The sequence below is a fragment of the Microchirus variegatus genome, assembly GCF_963457635.1.
Source record: "Microchirus variegatus genome assembly, chromosome: 10".
Taxonomy (NCBI): Eukaryota; Metazoa; Chordata; class Actinopteri; order Pleuronectiformes; family Soleidae; genus Microchirus; species Microchirus variegatus.
The window spans coordinates 9,136,039-9,157,648 of NC_139811.1; the positions used below are offsets into that span (position 1 = coordinate 9,136,039).

Here is a 21,610-nt window from a genome sequence, read left to right on the forward strand (position 1 = left end):
AAACATTCATAAACTGATATGTTTAGTATTTATGTTCCATTATTAAACTCTTAGAATGTTGTTTGAAATATTTCTAACATGGTGCCATTCTTTCCTCCCCAGTGAATCCAGAGTTTACTCTTGTGTTAATTGGTGACACAAATTCTGTTGAGATTGGACCAAAAAATATCTTGCTTGCCAACGATGAGCAGACACATATGCAGCATCTGTCAGCAAACCTGTATGATCTGTGTGGTCGACACATCTCTGTGATCAACATGCTTGGTCAGAAAAACACTGAGAACCTCCTGCTAAATCAGGGAGTTCATGTTTTTCTCCTGATATTAGCAAACAGTCTGGACAGCAGCCAACATAGTTCAGGAGTGCAGTGGTTGGAAAAGGCTTTTGGGAAAGAGTCACTTTCTTATTTAATGACAGTTGTGACTCATGATGCAGATGCAGAGAGTGAAAGTGCACTGACAGATTTGAAAGCCAACACAGGTGTTGATGAAAAAAGGTACCACACATGCACAAAAAGTATGACAGATGTAGATGAAATAACAGCACTGCTGAAAAAGATAGATGTCCTGGTCTCTGAAAAGAGCCCATACTGCAGCAGCAGAGTGACACTGGATGAAAATGATGAGCAAAAACAACATGTGGAATCAAACACAGAAGAAAGGACGGATTCCTCAGAGTTTCAGCAAAATCAGACAGGTGAGATTTTTATGTTTTGAATTGTGGGACCCACACATCAGCAACAATATAGCTGACAGTCCACCACCATGTAAGCATGTGGTGCTCATACAGGGATACCCAAAAATATTTATTGGATCGGTCCAAAGGGGCGCAATTTTATGTAAATGGCAGAGCTTGAAATTACAAAGTATGTACAGGGGATCAATAATTTATACTATGACATCTGGCACTTTAAAAAACACAATGCAATTTCATTACTGTAGAATTTCATTTAAATAATTTAAATCTATAATTACAAAAAAGCTTCCTCAAATACAAATTGTTATTATTGTTAGTATTATAGTATAATGACTGTCCTGCAAAATGATAATGGTAATACTGTATTTGATACCCAATATACTCAAATGATTTACCCAGTATGTGTGTGTATAAAAACAATCTTTGACAGAGAGGAGTTTTTTGTTGTGCTATGTAGGAGCCATTTGGCCTCTTCTCAGTTTAGCTTTTTATGGCCACTAGGTGGCATAATGAGGTAACTGTGGGTCATGTAATATCGGTGGGAACTGCTGTTCAGGTAACTGGTGTTGCTGGACGAAGGGGAGCACACAGTTTTTTGACCGCTTTGCTTCGCTCCACTTAACTTTGCTGCGCTGCGCGTTGTTGCTGTCGTGGACTCGTGGTATAATGTGAATGAATACAAGTGAACAAATGTGAACAGTGGATAAATGGATTATCACGGTGAGCTGCAATAAATATACCGAAATATAAGCCATGAAGACTGTTTTATTTCCGTACACAAGTACAAAGTGGATAAAGTTAAGCGCGTCAGGCAGGTGCTTGTCTAGCAACCCCCGAGAGACTTCAAGTATTTGGCTTAGCCTCTACATGCTATTTATTTATTTATTTATTTATTTATTCATTCATTTATTTATGTATTTATTTACTTATTTATTCATGAATGTATTTATATGTACTTATTTATTATTTAATGTATTTATTTATTTATTTCCAGGTTGTCCTGCAGACGTTGAGGGGAAGAGTTCATCTAACGTCAAAGTGAAGGTCATTAGTCCACAGGTGATTTTACCTTTTAAGATAGATGTTTCCTGTTTTAATAAATAACCACTAAAGCCAAAATCATCTGTTTTCTCAGAGTGACCTGCTGAACGAACCTGGTGATGTTGAGCACTCAAAGAATGATGACAGCACAGTAACAACAGGTCAGTCTGAATTTATAGATTTTATTTTCACTTTACTTCAGATAGATATTTTGATTGGATTGTCACTAATTTGGTTTCAAAATCAAACTCCTCAGACAACTTGTATAAAAATAAAAATATTTCTGCTTATGTGTGCTCCAGCTCTTCTAATGAAAATCTTAATTTCACTGTAGGTTCTGCAGATGAGGTTACACAAGAAAACAAGGACAAGGTAAGAAACTGAAGAAGAGATTATGAGTTTTCATTTCCTATGTAACATGAATGTTTTTCATGCTTTTGGATGCACTTTACAAATGATCAGAAAGAGAAGAACAGATCGAGATACTATTGATGAATCATGAGGTGATGCAGATTATTTTGTAAAAACGTATCAATAGTAAAAGAAAAAAAAACAACCACTGTCTTTGTTCCTGCTTTACCTATAAATTAGTCATAGAGTAGTAAAAGGTAAAATGTTATGATTCTGGTGCAAACACACACTGATTACTTATTACTTACTTATCATTATCTCCTATAACTAAATTTAAGTTATTCAGCCACAGGTAATTAGCAAATGATTAGGTATTTCCTGATTTCTTAATCACATAATCTTAAGAACTTAACTTAATTTTTAGGTCGGACAAATGCCAAATTCTGTGAAGATTTCTGAAGACATCGATAAGGAAAATCAACACCAAAGAGTAACTGAAACACTGCTCAGACTTGATCTTCAAGACAAACATCAACAGAAGTTGTCTACAGATGATTTTCTCAAAATTGGTCCAGCTATGAAAAAGCAACATGTCACTTCAGAGAAAGATTTAACAAATACCTTTCTTCACAAGCTTCTCATGTTAGACTACAGAGCCAGATATATTCCTGTTAAACAAGAGATTCTCAAGGTGAGCGATTCAAAGTGTGATAGTGCTGAAGTAGAGGACATGGATGATATAGATGACTTTTTGAGCACAGGTGAAGACACTGAACAAACAAAAGACACTCATTTGCATCCAATGGACATTCAAATGGCAGTATTTCACTGTTCAGACAGCTTCCTTAAGCAGAACATTGTATCAAAACTATCACAATGTCAGTATGCTTTACCTTTGCTTGTTCCTGACCCAGTCACAATGGATATCGAGTGTCCTCTTTGGACATTCAGAAAAATAACAAAAACCTGGAAGACAACTGATACAAAACAAACTGACAGCACAATAACGAAGAGCATGCCCATCTGCAAAGCTGAGACACCCATGGTGTCATTTTTGCGACTGGATTCACCAACAGTGTCAAAATCTCAGCTGATGAACACGTTGATCAACAACCGTCACGACACTTTCTTTCACAGACACCTTGAAGGAAACAACAAAACTCGCCACTTGGTGGATGGCATGGCAGAGATTGCCTGGTATTGCCCAGCTGGATGCAACGATGCCTTCAATGACTGTGTTGCCTTCTGTAATCTCCACGGTGATGCTCTGTTGTTTGAGAAACAGCGTGACATACTTATTAAAAAATCTTCAGTTAATGTTGTTCTTGTACCAACTCTGGAAAAGGGTCACAAAAGTTGGAGAGTAATCGAGGCTCTCTGTAAACGTCAAAAGCCTCTCATTATTCTCATTACTGATACTGACGGTGGTAAAGATCAGAAGAAACAGGGCAGATACAAAATAGGTATAAAAGACAGAAGTCATTCAGATATTTGTAAAGAACTGAAAACAATCATTGGAGACATTTTGCATGGGTCACATACATCCTTCCAGCTTGAAAGTATGGCAGAGGTCCCTGGAATCAGAGTGGATGAAGATGACACAGTCTGCCAAAAAGGGAAATCTGCTGCATTGGAAATGATGAATTTGCTTGAGAAGATACAGGATCCCACAGAAATCAAAAGTAAATTCCTCCCTTGTCAAGGCCAATTGTGGCATGAGTGGAGCAGAATAAGTAAAGAGCTGTACCAGCTGACAGGACAGATTGAGATTGAGAAATCTAAAAAGGAAAATGAACTGAACAAAATACGCCAAGATCAGTGCAAAATATCCTGTAGTGAGCTGATGAAGCTGTTTACTGGTCATCTTTCTTCTCTGTCATCAACTGAGAGAGAGTATTTCATGAAATGGACTCAGATCTTCCTTGATGACCATGTTGATCTGTCTGTAATTCTGCAAACCTATGATAAAAAGTGGTCTGAGGTCTTGGCTCTGAAAAAGAAACATGACAAATCTTTAAAAAGCAAACAAACTGAGCTTGAACAAATATCAACACAACTCCAGTCAGCAACGTTTGGCTTGGAGCACATCTTTAGAGAAATGGGACAGATCTATGAAGCCCATAAATCTCAGAAGAAACAAGAATGCAGAGATGCAGACTGGTCTAAGTACCCTGAGCTTGCTGCAGAGCGGATGATATCAGGACACCCAATGGAGCTCATGGATGGTGATGCAGGTAATGTCCCTATGACATGGATCTCTAGTCTTTTAGATGAGGTCATCAAAAAACTAGGTGATCAGAGAGTTTTCGTTCTTTCAGTTTTGGGAATACAAAGTAGTGGAAAATCAACATTGCTGAATGCCATGTTTGGGTTAGAGTTTGCAGTGAGTGCTGGCAGGTGCACCAAGGGAGCCTTCATGCAGCTGGTTAAAGTGTCTGAGGAGGTCAAGCAGGAGTTCAAGTTTGACTACATTCTTGTGGTGGACACTGAAGGACTACGTGCTCTTGAGTTGGGCAATACCACTCTTCACCGTGACAATGAACTGGCAACATTTGTTGTTGGTCTGGGAAACATGACATTGATCAACATCTTTGGTGAGAATCCAGCTGAGATGCAAGATGTTCTGCAGATTGTTGTACAGGCCTTCATGAGGATGAAGAAAGTTAATCTTTCTCCAAGCTGCATGTTTGTTCACCAGAATATTACAGATATTACAGCTGTGGAGAAAACCATGGATGGAAAGAGACGTCTGCTAGACAAACTGGACCAGATGGCCCAACTTGCTGCCAAAGAGGAGGTGTGTGATGTGGAATATTTCAGTGATGTCATTGCATTTGATGTTAAAAAGGATGTGAAATACCTTGCCCAACTATGGGAGGGAAGTCCACCTATGGCTCCTCCAAATCCAGGTTATTGTGAGAGTGTCCAGGAGCTAAGGAACATGATCCTCTCTAAAGCTAAAGATTCTGCTGGGATTACTCTGTCACAGTTTAAAACCAACATCCAGGACCTTTGGAATGCCCTTCTGCAAGAAAACTTTGTTTTCAATTTCAAAAACACATATGAAATTGCAGTGTACAGAAAACTTGAGGTCCAGTTTGGGAAATGGACCTGGGACCTGAGGAGCAACATGTTGACCATTGAAAACCAGCAGTATAACTGCATTGAAAATGGAAATACTGACAAAGTTGAGCTCACTCATCTTTATGAAAAAATGAGAAAAACCTATGAAGAAACTGAAGAAGAAATGCAAAAGTATTTTGATCATGAAAAAGACAAAGAAATATTGGTTCAGTGGCGAGGACGATTTGAAAGCAAAATCAAAGATTTTCATGAGGAACTGGTAAAGGAAACAAAAAGAAAATTGGATGAAGTTATCCAACAGAAGAAAGCACGTGAGAAGGTAAATGATGAGAAGACAGGGTTTGAGAACAAGCTTCTGCAGAAGAGCAAAGAACTCGCTCATCAGTTAAAAGACAAGGGACAAGATGAAAAGGAATTAAAAATGCAGTTTGACCATGTTTGGAAAGACTGGGTGGACGAACTGACTGCAGATACAAAACCTATTGAAGACATCAACTTTGAAGAAGAACAGGACAAAGTCTTGACTGACCTTGGCATTGAATGGTCTTTCATACGTGACTCCAAAAGCTGTGGTAGACATAAAGAATTACCAGTGTGTGGGAATTATTCTGATTACATCACACTAAAGAAATTGACTGGAAAGGTAAAGAACTTCTTCTGTCATGACCCTCAACCCATCAGATCCTTCATTGCCAGAGTTGAACAACAGTCCATTGATAATATTAAGACTAAACCAGTAGCCACAAGAGGTTACCAATCAACTTACTTGCAAGAAGTGGCCAACAATGTTCTACAAGAAGTACCAAAACTTGAAGCAAAGCTGAAATGCACTGCAAAGAAGGAGTTTAAAGTTGATCTCTTACTGTATGTGTTTGACAGAGCAACACTTTGGCTTTCAGAGTCTCACAAGAAATTCAAGATCAACAATGATGCCATCGCTTACCTTGAGGGCAAGAAAACACAGTATTACGATATTTTTAAAAGCTTCTACAAAGGACACTCCTCTGCTGTTGTGCTTGGAAAAGTGATCTGTGAAAAACTTAGGTCTTCTACTGCTCAGGCAGTCTTTACTAAGACTGCCATTGATCTTGCTGGTGAGATGAAATGTAATTTCCCAGCATTCAGTGGGAACCGGTTAGTCTTGGAAAAACATGTGTTGAAGTCACTGGCAGAGAAAGGCAGATTCGAAGATTACATTAAGTACATTCATCAGCCAAGAAGACAAGTAGAGTCTTATATAGAAGAGCAAGTGAAGAAATATATCTTCACAGATCATAAAAACAGAGCAATGGATGTACGGGAAAAAAATGCTGAAGACATCAAAAAAGCAGTAAATCAAGCTTTATTTACTGCATCAGAAAATGTCAAAACACAGAAAGGAAGCACAGACATGTGGCTGAAGGAATTTTCCAGTTTGCTAAAAGAGGAACTGACCATTGGTGATATTTCTTCAGAAAACTTCAGTGACATCACCAAATTTGACTTTCTGAAGGAGGAAACAGAGACAGGATTTAAATCCATCATCGAAGAAACAAACAAACTTCCATTGGATGAAATGAAGGAATGCAGACAGAAGCCTGAGGAAATCCTCATTGATCAGTTGTGCAATTGTTGCTGGGAAAAGTGTCCTTTCTGTGAAGCTGTTTGCACCAACAGCCTGAAAGACCACACCCCTAATGAACACAGTGTACCTTTCCATCGATCTGGTGCAGTAAAGGGTTGGCATTACAGAGGCACAGAGGAGATGTCAGTTGATTTCTGCACAACAAACGTTGCCAGTAATGGAAGCTTTAACCCTGATGGTGACTCAGAAAAGTCAATTCCTTTCAAACAGTACCGAACTGCTGGCCCAGAGTTTGCTAGTTGGAACATTACCCCTGATGTGTCTGAACTGCCATACTGGAAATGGTTTGTATGGCAATATCAAAAACAACTAGAAGAACATTACAAATTACAATTTCAGGGCCTGGGAGAAATTCCTAAAGACTGGGGAAAAATCTCAAAAGAAGAAGCTATAAAAAGTCTGGATGAAATGATCAGATTGTGAGGAGCCACAGAGAAATGCAGCTCTGCTCATAGTACTGTTGTGTTTTTGAATCATTTTCATGACACAAACTCCCCCAAAAATGTCTAATGAATTTACACAAATGAAATGAAACACAGGTTACTATGGTGATAGAAATGAGGGCAGTTTCATGAAAATGTAAAGATCTTCTTAACTCAAAACTTAAAGGAAAAAGACCAGAAGAGCAATTATTTTATTTTTTTTTTGTTTGTTTTTTGCTATATAAAGAAATATTAATTGATTTATGACATGGACATAAAAACTTGAATTTTTTCTTTTATAATTTTAGCCTTTTGCGGTTGTAAGGTTGCTGTTTTTTAAATGTTTGTTCTACAGACATATGTACCTCGACACAATAAATCATTTTTGAAGTGAGAAAATAGATGTTGATTGACATTTGTCAGTCATTTGAAATGAATGGATGACTTATTATTCTTTTATTGTAACCTTAATATGCCCGTTTTTGTTTAGATTTTATTTTTATTGTGGTTTGATTTTCAGTTTATGATGTAAATGAAAAGTAATCCATTGTTCTGGTCATGTTATTGTTTAATATGCTTTGTCAAACATCCATCTCTCCATTTTCTACCACTTTATCTTCCATATGAAGGTCGAGGGAGAAGCTGGAGCAAGTTTTATGGAACATGGAATATTTTTATCTGTTCACATCCAGTTTTGTTGTTTTGTTATTTGGCTCAAAATTAAATGAAATTAAATATGTGGACTTTTTTGTTTGCTTGTTTGCTTTCCATGAGGTAAATATTACCCCATGTATCATATAAGTAAGTCAAGGTTTATGTATGATTTTTGCTTATTCATCAAAGTATTTAATCTGACATCACATGGACTATAGGCCCTCCATATATCACTGTTTATTACACTTTTTTGATATAATGTGTTTTTTCAAATAAAGCAAAAGGGCATGTCATCTATATTTTTGTCTTGATGTGAAGAAAGAGCTGTGTTTGTGCAGTCCTGGTAATTAACACTCTTTAGAGATTATAAAAAACTTAAATATGTAAGGTTTCTTGATTTATTTGATTTAAGTACAGACCAGCGACTTCAGGGAAACATTCATTAAGTGATGGATGACTTTTTAAAGTCTGGTATATATGACTTCTGGTTTATAATGGATGGACATTTGTAGACTCAATCTATGTGTTTTGTGTTTGAGAAAAACAATAATAAATACATTTTTAAAAAAAAGAATTAATCTTGCAAGCCTCTGATTGTGTTCTGATTTGATTGTGTTTACTGTACTTAATGGTGATGTTTTTAAAAGTTTGAAAGTATGAAAAATGTAAAAGTATAGAAAAAGTCAACTTCAGATGCAGATGTGTATCATTTTCTCTTGGACAGGATTAGCATATATTAACATATATAATATATAGTTAACATATATAATGTTTTTACAGTCTGTCTCTGACGTCATGTCTTTGATCATGTGATCATTTTGTGCCGCTCTGACCATGCTGCTGCTCCAGACACATTTTCATTTTCAATCTTTGCCAGACCAATAATAGTTTATTAAAGTAAAATAGACTGTAGGACACATATGATGATAAGCTATATTACAGCGTGTAGAAGTGCAGCTCCTTTGTTTCTGTGCTCTGAAAAATCTTCCTCGCAACTGACACTATTAACTGGATTTTGGTTTTGGATTAAAGTACCTGTTTTAAATGTTAATGGCCTCAGTTTAACATATTTACACATAATGCCTTTAAATTAGTGTGTGTTTACATGCATATAAAAAGTGGTGAAAATGACAGTAATTTGATATTTATAATGATAGGAGGACACAGAGTTGTGAATGGGAATGGGAATTAACATTGTCCAGTGAGAAGCCTTGAAAAATATGAGGTTATGATTAATTTGCAATCCTATATTAGCAATACAATTCCAAATAAATAAATGAAATGAATTAAAATAGGGTTAAAAAATAGGAGTTTAAGTTCAGAATTGGGGACTTAAATTGAAACGTATCAAATAAAAGGCTGAATCAGATCATGTTCTCCTTTGGCAAAGCCAAAAGACTGTAGCTGGGTTTCAATCCTAGGGCTTGATCCGTGTGCAGACGACAGAGGAAATGACTCCCAATCAAGAGGAGATGGAAGTCAGGCCCTGTGAGAATTGAAAATGATCTGGCCCACACAATTCACCAACTCTCCTTCTTCTTCTCCTAATAAAACCTGGCTGGCTGCACACCTATAGACGTCAAAGTCAGTTCCAAGTCCTGCAGTACTGACTGCACGTAAGAACATAGCAATCACCTCCATTGTCAGCCACTATTTTGTCAACTTTCTCCAGTAGCTCCACAACCTGTTTAGTGCTCGCTGTTGCTTTGTCCTGTTTGCTGTTGTCAAAGACATGAAACCCTCCCTGGCAGCTGCTGACAAACTCCACCAGCTCGTGGTTCTCCTCCAGGAAATCCCTGATGTCTTTGCCCAGCAGAAGATCTCCCCAGGTGAACAGCACCGTGGTAAACCTGACCACTTCATGTCCAAACGTAGCCTTCATCCACTCCAGGGTGTCCTTCTCCTCCTGCGTGAACCTGCCTGGCTGTAGGGTCACCAAGAAGGCATGGGGTCCATCCATCCATCTTCTACCGCTTTATCGCCCACATGAGGGTCACAGGGAGCGCTGGCGTCAATCCCAGCTGACATAGGCTGATAGGAGGGGTACACCTTGGACAGTTCGCCACGCCATCACACGGACACATATAGAGACAAACAACCATCCACTCTCACAGCCACACCTATGGTCAATTTAGAGTGTCCAATTTACAGAATAAAAAGGGACTCTATACTATAAAATGACCTCTCTGAACACCTCTTTGTAAAACACTTAAATGTAATGCCTGTAACACATTCCAAAGCTTTTTACCACTGTGTGTAGTCACCTTTCCTTTTAACAACTCTCAATAAGTGTTTTGGAACTGAACACATTTACTGTTGAGTTTGAAGGTGGAATTCTTTCCCATTCTTGCTTGATGTATAACCTCAGTTTCTCAACAGTCCGGGGTCATTGCTGACCACATACATTTCTCACTTACATTTTAGTCTGCTTTGACTAGAGGACTTCCTATAGGCATACCCTGAACACTGTAACATATGCAGTGAAGTGAATGCGTAGTAATGAAATATATTAGTTGACTTGAACATGTGATTTCAAGGAAATCATATGTAGTGCTTTTGTGACTTCGGGGAAATCACATGCAGGGCAGTTCAGTTTCACTGTCACCTTTTGTTTCCACCTGTTCTTTTGTTACCACTGTGACAATTTGGGTGCAGAATTTTAAGAAGCTCTTTACACCCATCGAAGGCATGTAAATTGTTCTCTGTCTGTCTATAAAAAGAATTGTACCAGGAAGTGTTTTGATAAATCAGCCAGACCTGTGAGAGTTCAGGAAAAAAAAACAAAGGTGAGTTTGTGCAACTATTCTGTAGTTTTTGTTCAAATATCTTTGTAAATATTTCATATTGAGATCTTGTCTGATTTCTAGCTGAGCCTGCCTCTTTTCTGACTCTGGATTATAATTTGAAATATTTTATATGTCCACCAGCCACAATAGTAAAAGTGGTGACTGGTTTTAAGGCTGTGGCTGTGATCTGTGAATATCTGTAGGTTTGGTTATTCTCTGTGGCTTTAGGGTTTGAAAAACTCAAAAACAAACGGATCTGCCACAACAAAACCAGTCACTGATTAGTCTGTGGTGAATACGATCAGTCTCAGTACATTTAGAAAACTAACAGGTAAAACATTGTTAATCTGACTGAAACGGCATCAAACTGAATTTCTCAAAGTTGGACTGACCCCAGATAATAGACAGAAATAATAGAAGAACCTGTTACGGAGAGGAATCAGACAACACCAACAAGAGAATGAAGAAATCCATTTTGTGTGTATAAAGTTATGATATATTAATATACATTTGATGATGTTAGAACTACACTCAACAAAAATATAAACGCACAAAGAAAAAGTTGTAGTTATTGTTATGTGACAAAACAGAGTAACTATCCAAAAAATAACAGTACAGCTTTATCAATAAAGTGGCTTTAATTTGCGAGCGTTAGGATCAATTCCTGCTGGGCTGTTGACCCTGGTGTGGTCGAAGTGCTCGGACGTTCACCTCCCGCAGGTGGTTCCTGACTGTCTGCGCTGATATCCGCCTGTCGTGCAGACCAACAGTCTCACTGGCATATTGACAACTGACAAAAGTCCACATTTTGGTGTGCATTTTATTGACTGGACCATAAGGAGTGTTTGTGTACTGTGGTCACGCATATTGACCACCACTCTGCCATGCTCCATGACTCTCGTGAGTTGAAATACTCAATCTGAGATTACCGTCAATAGGAGTGGCCAAGTGACTCTGGACTACTGGGTTTGAGCAAAACAAATCATTCCATAAACAAATGCATCATGAATCTGAGCAAATGTCATGACATTCTATTTTTGTTCACCATTTCAAGTTTGTGCGTTTATATTTTAGTTGAGTATACATTATGAGATTGACTTGGCCTGTTGTGTCTTAACCCATTGACATAGGGATGAACAACTGATGTGGTAGCTCCACCTGCTGACCATTGTCATGAACAACTGTGTTAAGACAAGAGCTGTAAACAATCAAGGGCTGTACCATTAGATCATAGGTAATGAATCTAAAGCTGTTTCAATGGTTACATCTGTTGCATGTATTTTATTTGTCTGAGTGGCTTTGTGATATGATTGTTAAGATGAAGAGTCATTGAGATGGAGGCGGAGACTCATGACATCACAGCAAGAGGAGGAGGAGGAGGAAGGCGAGGAGGAGGAGAGACTGAAATCAAACCTATAACTTCATCTTTGAAGGTTGACAAAGGTAATTCTTACAATTGCAATTCAAACATTCATAAACTGATATGTTTAGTATTTATGTTCCATTATGAAACTCTTAGAATGTTGTTTGACATATTTCTAACATGTTGCTATTCTTTTTTCCCCCAGTGAATCCAGAGTTTACTCTTGTGTTAATTGGTGAGCACAATAGTAAAAGTGGTGACTGGTTTTCAGGCTGTGGCTGTGAATATCTGTAGGTTTGGTTATTCTCTGTGGCTTTAGGGTTTGAAAAACTCTAAAACAAATGGATCTGCCACAACAAAACCAGTCACTGATTAGTCTGTGGTGAATACGATCAGTCTCAGTACATTTAGAAAACTAACATTGTTAGTCTGACAGAAACGCCATCAAACTGAATTTCTGGCTTTGTGATATGATTGTTAAGATGAAGAGTCATTGAGATGGAGGCGGAGACTCATGACATCACAGCAAGAGGAGGAGGAGGAGGAGGAGGAGAGACTGAAATCAAAACTATAACTTCATCTTTGAAGGTTGACAAAGGTAATTCTTACAGTTGCAATTCAAACATTCATAAACTGATATTGTTATGTTCCATTATTAAACTCTACAACTATTAGAGTGTTGTTTGACATATTTATAACATGGTGCCATTCTTTTCCCCCCCAGTGAATCCAGAGTTTACTCTTGTGTTAATTGGTGACACAAATTCTGTTGAGATTGGACCGAAAAATATCTTGCTTGCCAACGATGAGCAGACACATATGCAGCATCTGTCAGCCAACCTGTATGATCTGTGTGGTCGACACATCTCTGTGATCAACATGCTTGGTCAGAAAAACACTGAGAACCTCCTGCTAAATCAGGGAGTTCATGTTTTTCTCCTGATATTAGCAAACAGTCTGGACAGCAGCCAACATAGTTCAGGAGTGCAGTGGTTGGAAAAGGCTTTTGGGAAAGAGTCACTTTCTTATTTAATGACAGTTGTGACTCATGATGCAGATGCAGAGAGTGAAAGTGCACTGACAGATTTGAAAGCCAACGCAGGTGTTGATGAAAAAAGGTACCACACATGCACAAAAAGTATGACAGATGTAGATGAAATAACATCACTGCTGGAGAAAATAGATGTCCTGGTCTCTGAAAAGAGCCCATACTGCAGCAGCAGAGTGACACTGGATGAAAATGATGAGCAAAAACAACATGTGGAATCAAACACAGAAGAAAGGACGGATTCCTCAGAGTTTCAGCAAAATCAGACAGGTGAGATTTTCATGTTTTGAATTGTTGGACCCACACATCAGCAACAATATAGCTGACAGTCCACCACCATGTAAGCATGTGGTGCTCATACAGGGATACCCAAAATATTTAATGGATTGGTCCAAAGGGTCACAAATTACAAAGTATGTACAGGGGATCAATCATTTCAGCTACAACATCTGGCACTTTAAAAAACACAATGCAATTTCATTACTATAGAATTTAATTAATGCAAAAATACTCCAAGGGGAAATCTATAATAACAAAAATCTTCCTCAAATACATCATTATTATTATTATTAGTATTAAATAATGACTGTCCTGCATAATTATAATGGTAATACTGTAAATACTTATTAAATACCCAATATACACAAATGACTTACTCAGTATGTGTATGTATAAAGAATTTTTGACAGAGAGGAGTTTTTTGTGATGCTATTTATTTATTTATTTCCAGGTTGTCCTGCAGAAGATGAGGGGAAGAGTTCAGTTTCTCAGAGTGACCTGCTGAATGAACCCAGTGATCACTCAAAGAATGATGACAGCACAGTGGCAAAAGGTCAGTCTGAATTTATATCTGAAATACCATCTGCAACAAATAAGAAAAACAAGATTTTATTTTCACATTACTTCAGATACATATTTGGATTGGATTGTCACTAATTTGAATTGAATTGAATGACTTTGTTCCTCCCCGGGGGGAAATCAAACTCCTCAGATAACTTGTTAGGTTTTGCAGTTAAAGCAGAGATTAAACAAATCACTGGAGTTTATTGTAGCAAAAATGAAAGGCAAGAGGAGGAGAAGGAGGAGGTCACTGGGGGCTGACTGACTCACAGAAGACAAGACTCAAAGAAAACAAAAAGCTGAATCTGTGGCAGAGCAGCCTGGAAAAACCAAAGGGGCAAAATTGACAGAAGAGAAAGCTTGAGTATACTGATAAACACTTGATCTAGAAGACAGAATGACAGGCTGAGTAGTGGAGTGATGACCAAACTTTTATACTGCGGTTGATGAGTAATGGGAACCAGGTGAGTGTTGTCAGCTGCCACAGTGACAGCCAGCCTCACCCTCTGTCACACACAAGAGGAAACAGAGAAGAGCAACAACAAAAAGAACAAGCATACAAAAATAGAATCCTGACACAACTTTGCTGCCCGGTGTCGTTTTTTGTCAGGCTTCCTTCTTCTTCAGAACACCAGGTGATGAGATGATGATGTAGAATGAGACTGCGTGACACAAGACTTTTCACCAAACAAAGAGATCTTTATTCTGTTACAAGTCAAGTGAGCCAGATTCCCAAAAAGCTCTAACTTCACCTGAGCAAAACCACACTTAATAAAGGTTACCTGCTTCTCCTACATCATCCTATGCTCTTGGTTAGTCATTCAACCTCCAGTCTCCCCGAGGGAGCACATCAAAGGACAAATGCCAGGACCAACGCCTAACCTAAACATCCACTTTATGGTGTGAAAGAAATTTCATTGGAGTCATCGGTGTTGGTTAAATCGTGTCTTTACTTCATGCATGAAGGAGAGAAACTGTCACCAAAGCTGGTCTAAATGTTCTCTGCCGTTGCTTCAGAGAGCTCAAACATATATACAGTCACATCAAAGCAAGTTACAACAGGACAACACACTTTCTTTATGACCCACACATGTCATCCTGTGCCCCTCATGCCGACCCCTGCTTTTACAATCCCATCATTTGTTCACAGCTTGACTTTTGGTTAATTGTTATCTTTAACAACATACAGTAAGCCTTACACTAAAACCCTCCACGGGAACAGGAAAACTATTTATTTCCCACAATGGTCAACTGATGATCCATCTGAGCAGTCAATGCTCAGACAAAATCTACAGACATCCGTCTTAAAACTTAATTGCAGGGCATTGTAAACCAGAGTTTACAGAGTATGTGAACCCACAGACTTATAGTTACATATTTGCTGTGTTAAAGTGTCTAATACACTTCACCGGAAAATACATGTTCATCAATTCAAATCTTTGAATTCAACTTAAAAGCACCTGAATAAAATATTTTATCTCTGTAGAATCGTTATATGCAAATATTTCTGCTTATTTGTGCTCCAGCTCTTCTCATGAAAATCCTAATTTCACTGTAGGTTCTGCAGATGAGGTTACACAAGAAAACAAGGACAAGGTAAGAAACTGAAGAAGAGATTATGAGTTTTCATTTCCTGTATAACTTAAATGTTTTTCATGCTTTTGGTTGCAGTTTACAGATTGAGATACTATTGATGAATCATGAGATGATGCAGATTATATACAAATGTGTGAATAGTAAAAACAACCACTGTCTTTGTTCCTGCTTTACTTTAAATTAGTCGTAGAGTATTAAAAGGTAAAATGTTATGATTCTGGTGCAAACACACACAAATGACTCATCATTAACTTAACTTTTTATATTTTTTATAATCTTAGTGTTAATATCTTTATATTGTAATTTCTTGGAAATGCATGTTTATTATTATCTTTATCTTTACTGTCTTTGCTGTGACACTGTAAATTTCCCCACTGTGGGACTAATAAAGACTATATTATCTTATCTTATCTCCTGTAACTAAATTTGAGTAATTCAGCCACAGTTAATTAGCAAGTAATTAATCAACTGAATCATCATTCACATAACCTTAAGAATTTACGGTAACACTTCAGATTAGGGAACACATATTCACCATTTACTAGGTGCTTACTAATATACATGTAAGTAGCATACTAGCTCTTTATCAATAAATATCAAGCACTTTTGTAATAAATAATACTTACTGTATGTAGGAAAAAACTTGGTGTTTCATGTCGTAAGAGGTAGAATAAGGTTATATAGAATAAGGTGTTAATACATGTTTTAATGTTCGTAATATATGGTTGTAAGCACCTAGTTAATGGTGAATATGTGTTCCCTGATCTAAAGTGAGACCGAACTTACATTTAATTGGAAGGTTTGACCACAATATTGAAGTTTTACCCTAACCCATTTTTAGGTCGGAAAAATACAAAATTCTGGGAGGATTTCTGAAGATATCGACAAAGAAAATCAACACCAAAGAGTAACTGAAACACTGCTCAGACTTGATCTTCAAGACAAACAGAAGTTGACTTCAGATGATTTTCTCAAAATTGGTCCAGCTATGAAAAAGTACCATGTCACTTCAGAGAAAGATTTAACAAATACCTTTCTTCACAAGCTTCTCATGTTAGACTACAGAGCCAGATATATTCCTGTTAAACAAGAGATTCTCAAGGTGAGCGATTCAAAGTGTGATAGTGCTGAAGTAGACGACAGATGGACAGCTTTCTTGCACAAAGTTGAAGACACTGAACAACAAACAAAAGACACTCATTTGCATCCAATGGACGTTCAAATGGCAGTATTTCACTGTTCAGACAGCTTCCTTAAGCAGAACATTGTATCAAAACTATCACAATGTCAGTATGCTTTACCTTTGCTTGTTCCTGACCCAGTCACAATGGATATCGAGTGTCCTCTTTGGACATTCAGAAAAATAACAAAAAGCTGGAAGACAACTGATACAAAACAAACTGACAGCACAATAACGAAGAGCATGCCCATCTGCAAAGCTGAGACACCCATGGTGTCATTTTTGCGACTGGATTCACCAACAGTGTCAAAATCTCAGCTGATGAACACGTTGATCAACAACCGTCACAACACTTTCTTTCACAGACACCTTGAAGGAAACAACAAAACTCGCCACTTGGTGGATGGCATGGCAGAGATTGCCTGGTATTGCCCAGCTGGATGCAACGATGCCTTCAATGACTGTGTTGCCTTCTGTAATCTCCACGGTGATGCTCTGTTGTTTGAGAAACAGCGTGACATACTTATTGAAAAATCTTCAGTTAATGTTGTTCTTGTACCAACTCTGGAAAAGGGTCACAAAAGTTGGAGAGTAATCGAGGCTCTCTGTAAACGTCAAAAGCCTCTCATTATTCTCATTACTGATACTGACGGTGGTAAAGATCAGAAGAAACAGGGCAGATACAAAATAGGTATAAAAGACAGAAGTCATTCAGATATTTGTAAAGAACTGAAAACAATCATTGGAGACATTTTGCATGGGTCACATACATCCTTCCAGCTTGAAAGTATGGCAGAGGTCCCTGGAATCAGAGTGGATGAAGATGACACAGTCTGCCAAAAAGGGAAATCTGCTGCATTGGAAATGATGAATTTGCTTGAGAAGATACAGGATCCCACAGAAATCAAAAGTAAATTCCTCCCTTGTCAAGGCCAATTGTGGCATGAGTGGAGCAGAATAAGTAAAGAGCTGTACCAGCTGACAGGACAGATTGAGATTGAGAAATCTAAAAAGGAAAATGAACTGAACAAAATACGCCAAGATCAGTGCAAAATATCCTGTAGTGAGCTGATGAAGCTGTTTACTGGTCATCTTTCTTCTCTGTCATCAACTGAGAGAGAGTATTTCATGAAATGGACTCAGATCTTCCTTGATGACCATGTTGATCTGTCTGTAATTCTGCAAACCTATGATAAAAAGTGGTCTGAGGTCTTGGCTCTGAAAAAGAAACATGACAAATCTTTAAAAAGCAAACAAACTGAGCTTGAACAAATATCAACACAACTCCAGTCAGCAACGTTTGGCTTGGAGCACATCTTTAGAGAAATGGGGCAGATCTTTGAAGCCCATAAATCTCAGAAGAAACAAGAATGCAGAGATGCAGACTGGTCTAAGTACCCTGAGCTTGCTGCAGAGCTGATGATATCAGGACACCCAATGGAGCTCATGGATGGTGATGCAGGTAATGTCCCTATGACATGGATCTCTAGTCTTTTAGATGAGGTCATCAAAAAACTAGGTGATCAGAGAGTTTTCGTTCTTTCAGTTTTGGGAATACAAAGCAGTGGAAAATCAACATTGCTAAATGCCATGTTTGGGTTAGAGTTTGCAGTGAGTGCTGGCAGGTGCACCAAGGGAGCCTTCATGCAGCTGGTTAAAGTGTCTGAGGAGGTCAAGCAGGAGTTCAAGTTTGACTACATTCTTGTGGTGGACACTGAAGGACTACGTGCTCTTGAGTTGGGCAATACCACTCTTCATCGTGACAATGAACTGGCAACATTTGTTGTTGGTCTGGGAAACATGACATTGATCAACATCTTTGGTGAGAATCCAGCTGAGATGCAAGATGTTCTGCAGATTGTTGTACAGGCCTTCATGAGGATGAAGAAAGTTAATCTTTCTCCAAGCTGCATGTTTGTTCACCAGAATATTACAGATATTACAGCTGCAGAGAAAACCATGGATGGAAAGAGACGTCTGCAAGACAAACTGGACCAGATGGCCCAACTTGCTGCCAAAGAGGAGGTGTGTGATGTGGAATATTTCAGTGATGTCATTGCATTTGATGTTGAAAAGGATGTGAAATACCTTGCCCAACTATGGGAGGGAAGTCCACCTATGGCTCCTCCAAATCCAGGTTATTGTGAGAGTGTCCAGGAGCTAAGGAACATGATCCTCTCTAAAGCTAAAGATTCTGCTGGGATTACTCTGTCACAGTTTAAAACCAACATCCAGGACCTTTGGAATGCCCTTCTGCAAGAAAACTTTGTTTTCAATTTCAAAAACACATATGAAATTGCAGTGTACAGAAATCTTGAGGTCAAGTTTGGGAAATGGACCTGGGACCTGAGGAGCAACATGTTGACCATTGAAAACCAGCAGTATAACTGCATTGAAAATGGAAATACTGACAAAGTTGAGCTCACTCATCTTTATGAAAAAATGAGCAAAACCTATGAAGAAACTAAAGAAGAAATGCAAAAGTATTTTGATCACGACAAAGACAAAGAAATATTGGTTCAGTGGCGAGGACGATTTGAAAGCAAAATCAAAGATTTTCATGAGAAACTGGTAAAGGAAACAAAAAGAAAATTGGATGAAGTTATCCTACAGAAGAAAGCATGTAAGAAGGTAAATGATGAGAAGACAGGGTTTGAGAACAAGCTTCTGCAGAAGAGCAAAGAACTCGCTCATCAGTTAAAAGACAAGGGACGAGATGAAAAGGAATTAAAAAAGCAGTTTGACCATGTTTGGAAAGACTGGGTGGACGAACTGACTGCAGGTACAAAACCTATTGAAGACATCAACTTTGAAGAAGAACAGGACAAAGTCTTGACTGACCTTGGCATTGAATGGTCTTTCATACGTGACTCCAAAAGCTGTGGCAGACATAAAGAATTACCAGAGTGTGGGAATTATTCTGATTACATCACACTAAAGAAATTGACTGGAAAGGTAAAGAACTTCTTCTATCATGACCCTCAACCCATCAGATCCTTCATTGCCAGAGTTGAACAACAGTCCATTGACATTATTAAGACTAAACCAGTAGCCACAAGAGGTTACCAATCAACTTACTTGCAAGAAGTGGCCAACAATGTTCTACAAGAAGTACCACAACTTGAAGCAAAGCTGAAATGCACTGCAAAGAAGGAGTTTAAAGTTGACCTCTTACTGTATGTGTTTGACAGAGCAACACTTTGGCTTTCAGGGTCTCACAAGAAATTCAAGATCAACAATGATGCCATCGCTTACCTTGAGGGCAAGAAAACACAGTATTACGATATTTTTAAAAGCTTCTACAAAGGAAACTCCTCTGCTGTTGTGCTTGGAAAAGTGATCTGTGAAAAACTTAGGTCTTCTACTGCTCAGGCAGTCTTTACTAAGACTGCCATTGATCTTGCTGGTGAGATGAAATGTAATTTCCCAGCATTCAGTGGGAACCGGTTAGTCTTGGAAAAACATGTGTTGAAGTCACTGGCAGAGAAAGGCAGATTCAAAGATTACATTAAGTACATTTGTCAGCCAAGAAGACAAGTAGAGTCTTATATAGAAGAGCAAGTGAAGAAATATATCTTCACAGATCATAAAGACAGAGCAATGGATGTAAGGGAAAAAAATGCTGAAGACATCAAAAAAGCGGTAAATCAAGCTTTATTTACTGCATCGGAAAATGTCAAAACCCAGAAAGGAAGCACAGACATGTGGCTGAAGGAATTTTCCAGTTTGCTAAAAGAGGAACTGACCATTGGTGATATTTCTTCAGAAAACTTCAGTGACATTACCAACTTTGACTTTCTGAAGGAAGAAACAGAGACAGGATTTAAATCCATCATTGAAGAAACAAACAAACTCCCATTGGATGAAATGAAGGAATGCAGACAGAAGCCTGAGGAAATCCTCATTGAGCAGTTGTGCAATTGTTGCTGGGAAGAGTGTCCTTTCTGTGCAGCTGTTTGCACCAACACCCTGAAAGACCACAGCCCTAATGACCACAGTGTACCTTTCCATCGATCTGGTGCAGTAAAGGGTTGGCATTACAGAGGCACAGAGGAGATGTCAGTTGATTTCTGCACAACAGACGTTGCCAGTAATGGAAGCTTTTACCATCATGATTCAGAAAAGTACATTCCTTATAAACAGTACCGAACTGCTGGCCCAAAGTTTGCTAGTTGGAACATTACCCCTGATGTGTCTGAACTGCCATACTGGAAATGGTTTGTATGGAAATATCGAAAGCAACTAGAAGAACATTACAAATTAAAATTTCAGGGCGATGGAGAAATTCCTAAAGACTGGGGAAAAATCTCAAAAGAAGAAGCTATAAAAAGTCTGGATGAAATGATCAGATTGTGAGGAGCCACAGAGAAATGCAGCTCTGCTCATCGTACTGTTGTGTTTTTGAATCATTTTCATGACACAAACTCCCCCAAAAATGTCTAATGAATTTACACAAATGAAATTTGAAAATGAGTCACAGGTTACTATGGAGATAGAAATGAGGGCAGTTTCATGAAAATGTAAAGATCTTCTTAACTCAAAACTTAAAGGAAAAAGACCAGAAGAGCAATTATTTTATTTTTTTTTTGTTTTTTTTTTGCTCTATAAAGAAATATTAATTGATTTATGACATGGACATAAAAACTTTAATTTTTTCTTTTATAATTTTAGCCTTTTGCGGTTGTAAGGTTGCTGGTTTTTTTGTTGTTGTACAGACATATGTACCTCGACACAATAAATCATTTTTGAAGTGAGAAAATAGATGTTGATTGACATTTGTCAGTCATTTGAAATGAATGGATGACTTATTATTCTTTTATTGTAACCTTAATATGACCGTTTTTGTTTCGATTTTATTTTTATTGTGGTTTGATTTTCAGTTTATGATGTAAATGAAAAGTAATCCATTGTTCTGGTCATGTTAT

The 21,610-nt window shown here is 38.0% G+C and overlaps 2 protein-coding genes across 2 annotated transcripts; both read left to right on the forward strand.

Annotated features, from left to right (window-relative positions):
* Nucleotides 1-1,978: 1,978 nt before the first annotated feature.
* LOC310933125 (interferon-induced very large GTPase 1-like) lies at nucleotides 1,979-7,956 on the forward strand. The gene is made up of 2 exons (XM_083896547.1): nucleotides 1,979-2,109; nucleotides 2,513-7,956. Exon 2 carries the CDS (start codon nucleotides 2,522-2,524, stop codon nucleotides 7,217-7,219), a length of 4,698 nt encoding a protein of 1,565 aa, XP_083752673.1. The 5' UTR covers nucleotides 1,979-2,109; nucleotides 2,513-2,521; the 3' UTR covers nucleotides 7,220-7,956.
* Nucleotides 7,957-12,519: 4,563 nt separating this feature from the next.
* LOC310933126 (interferon-induced very large GTPase 1-like) lies at nucleotides 12,520-21,238 on the forward strand (the record flags this gene model as incomplete). Its single annotated transcript, XM_083896548.1, has 3 exons — nucleotides 12,520-12,619; nucleotides 12,746-13,245; nucleotides 16,347-21,238. The coding sequence occupies 3 exons, from the start codon at nucleotides 12,520-12,522 to the stop codon at nucleotides 21,039-21,041; spliced, it is 5,295 nt and encodes a 1,764-aa protein (XP_083752674.1). The 3' UTR covers nucleotides 21,042-21,238.
* Between the last annotated feature and the right edge of the window lie 372 nt (nucleotides 21,239-21,610).

Excerpts from the sequence above, each read along its gene's own strand:
- LOC310933125 (XM_083896547.1), top strand. The coding sequence starts at position 2,522 with ATGCCAAATTCTGTGAAGATTTCTGAAGACATCGATAAGGAAAATCAA.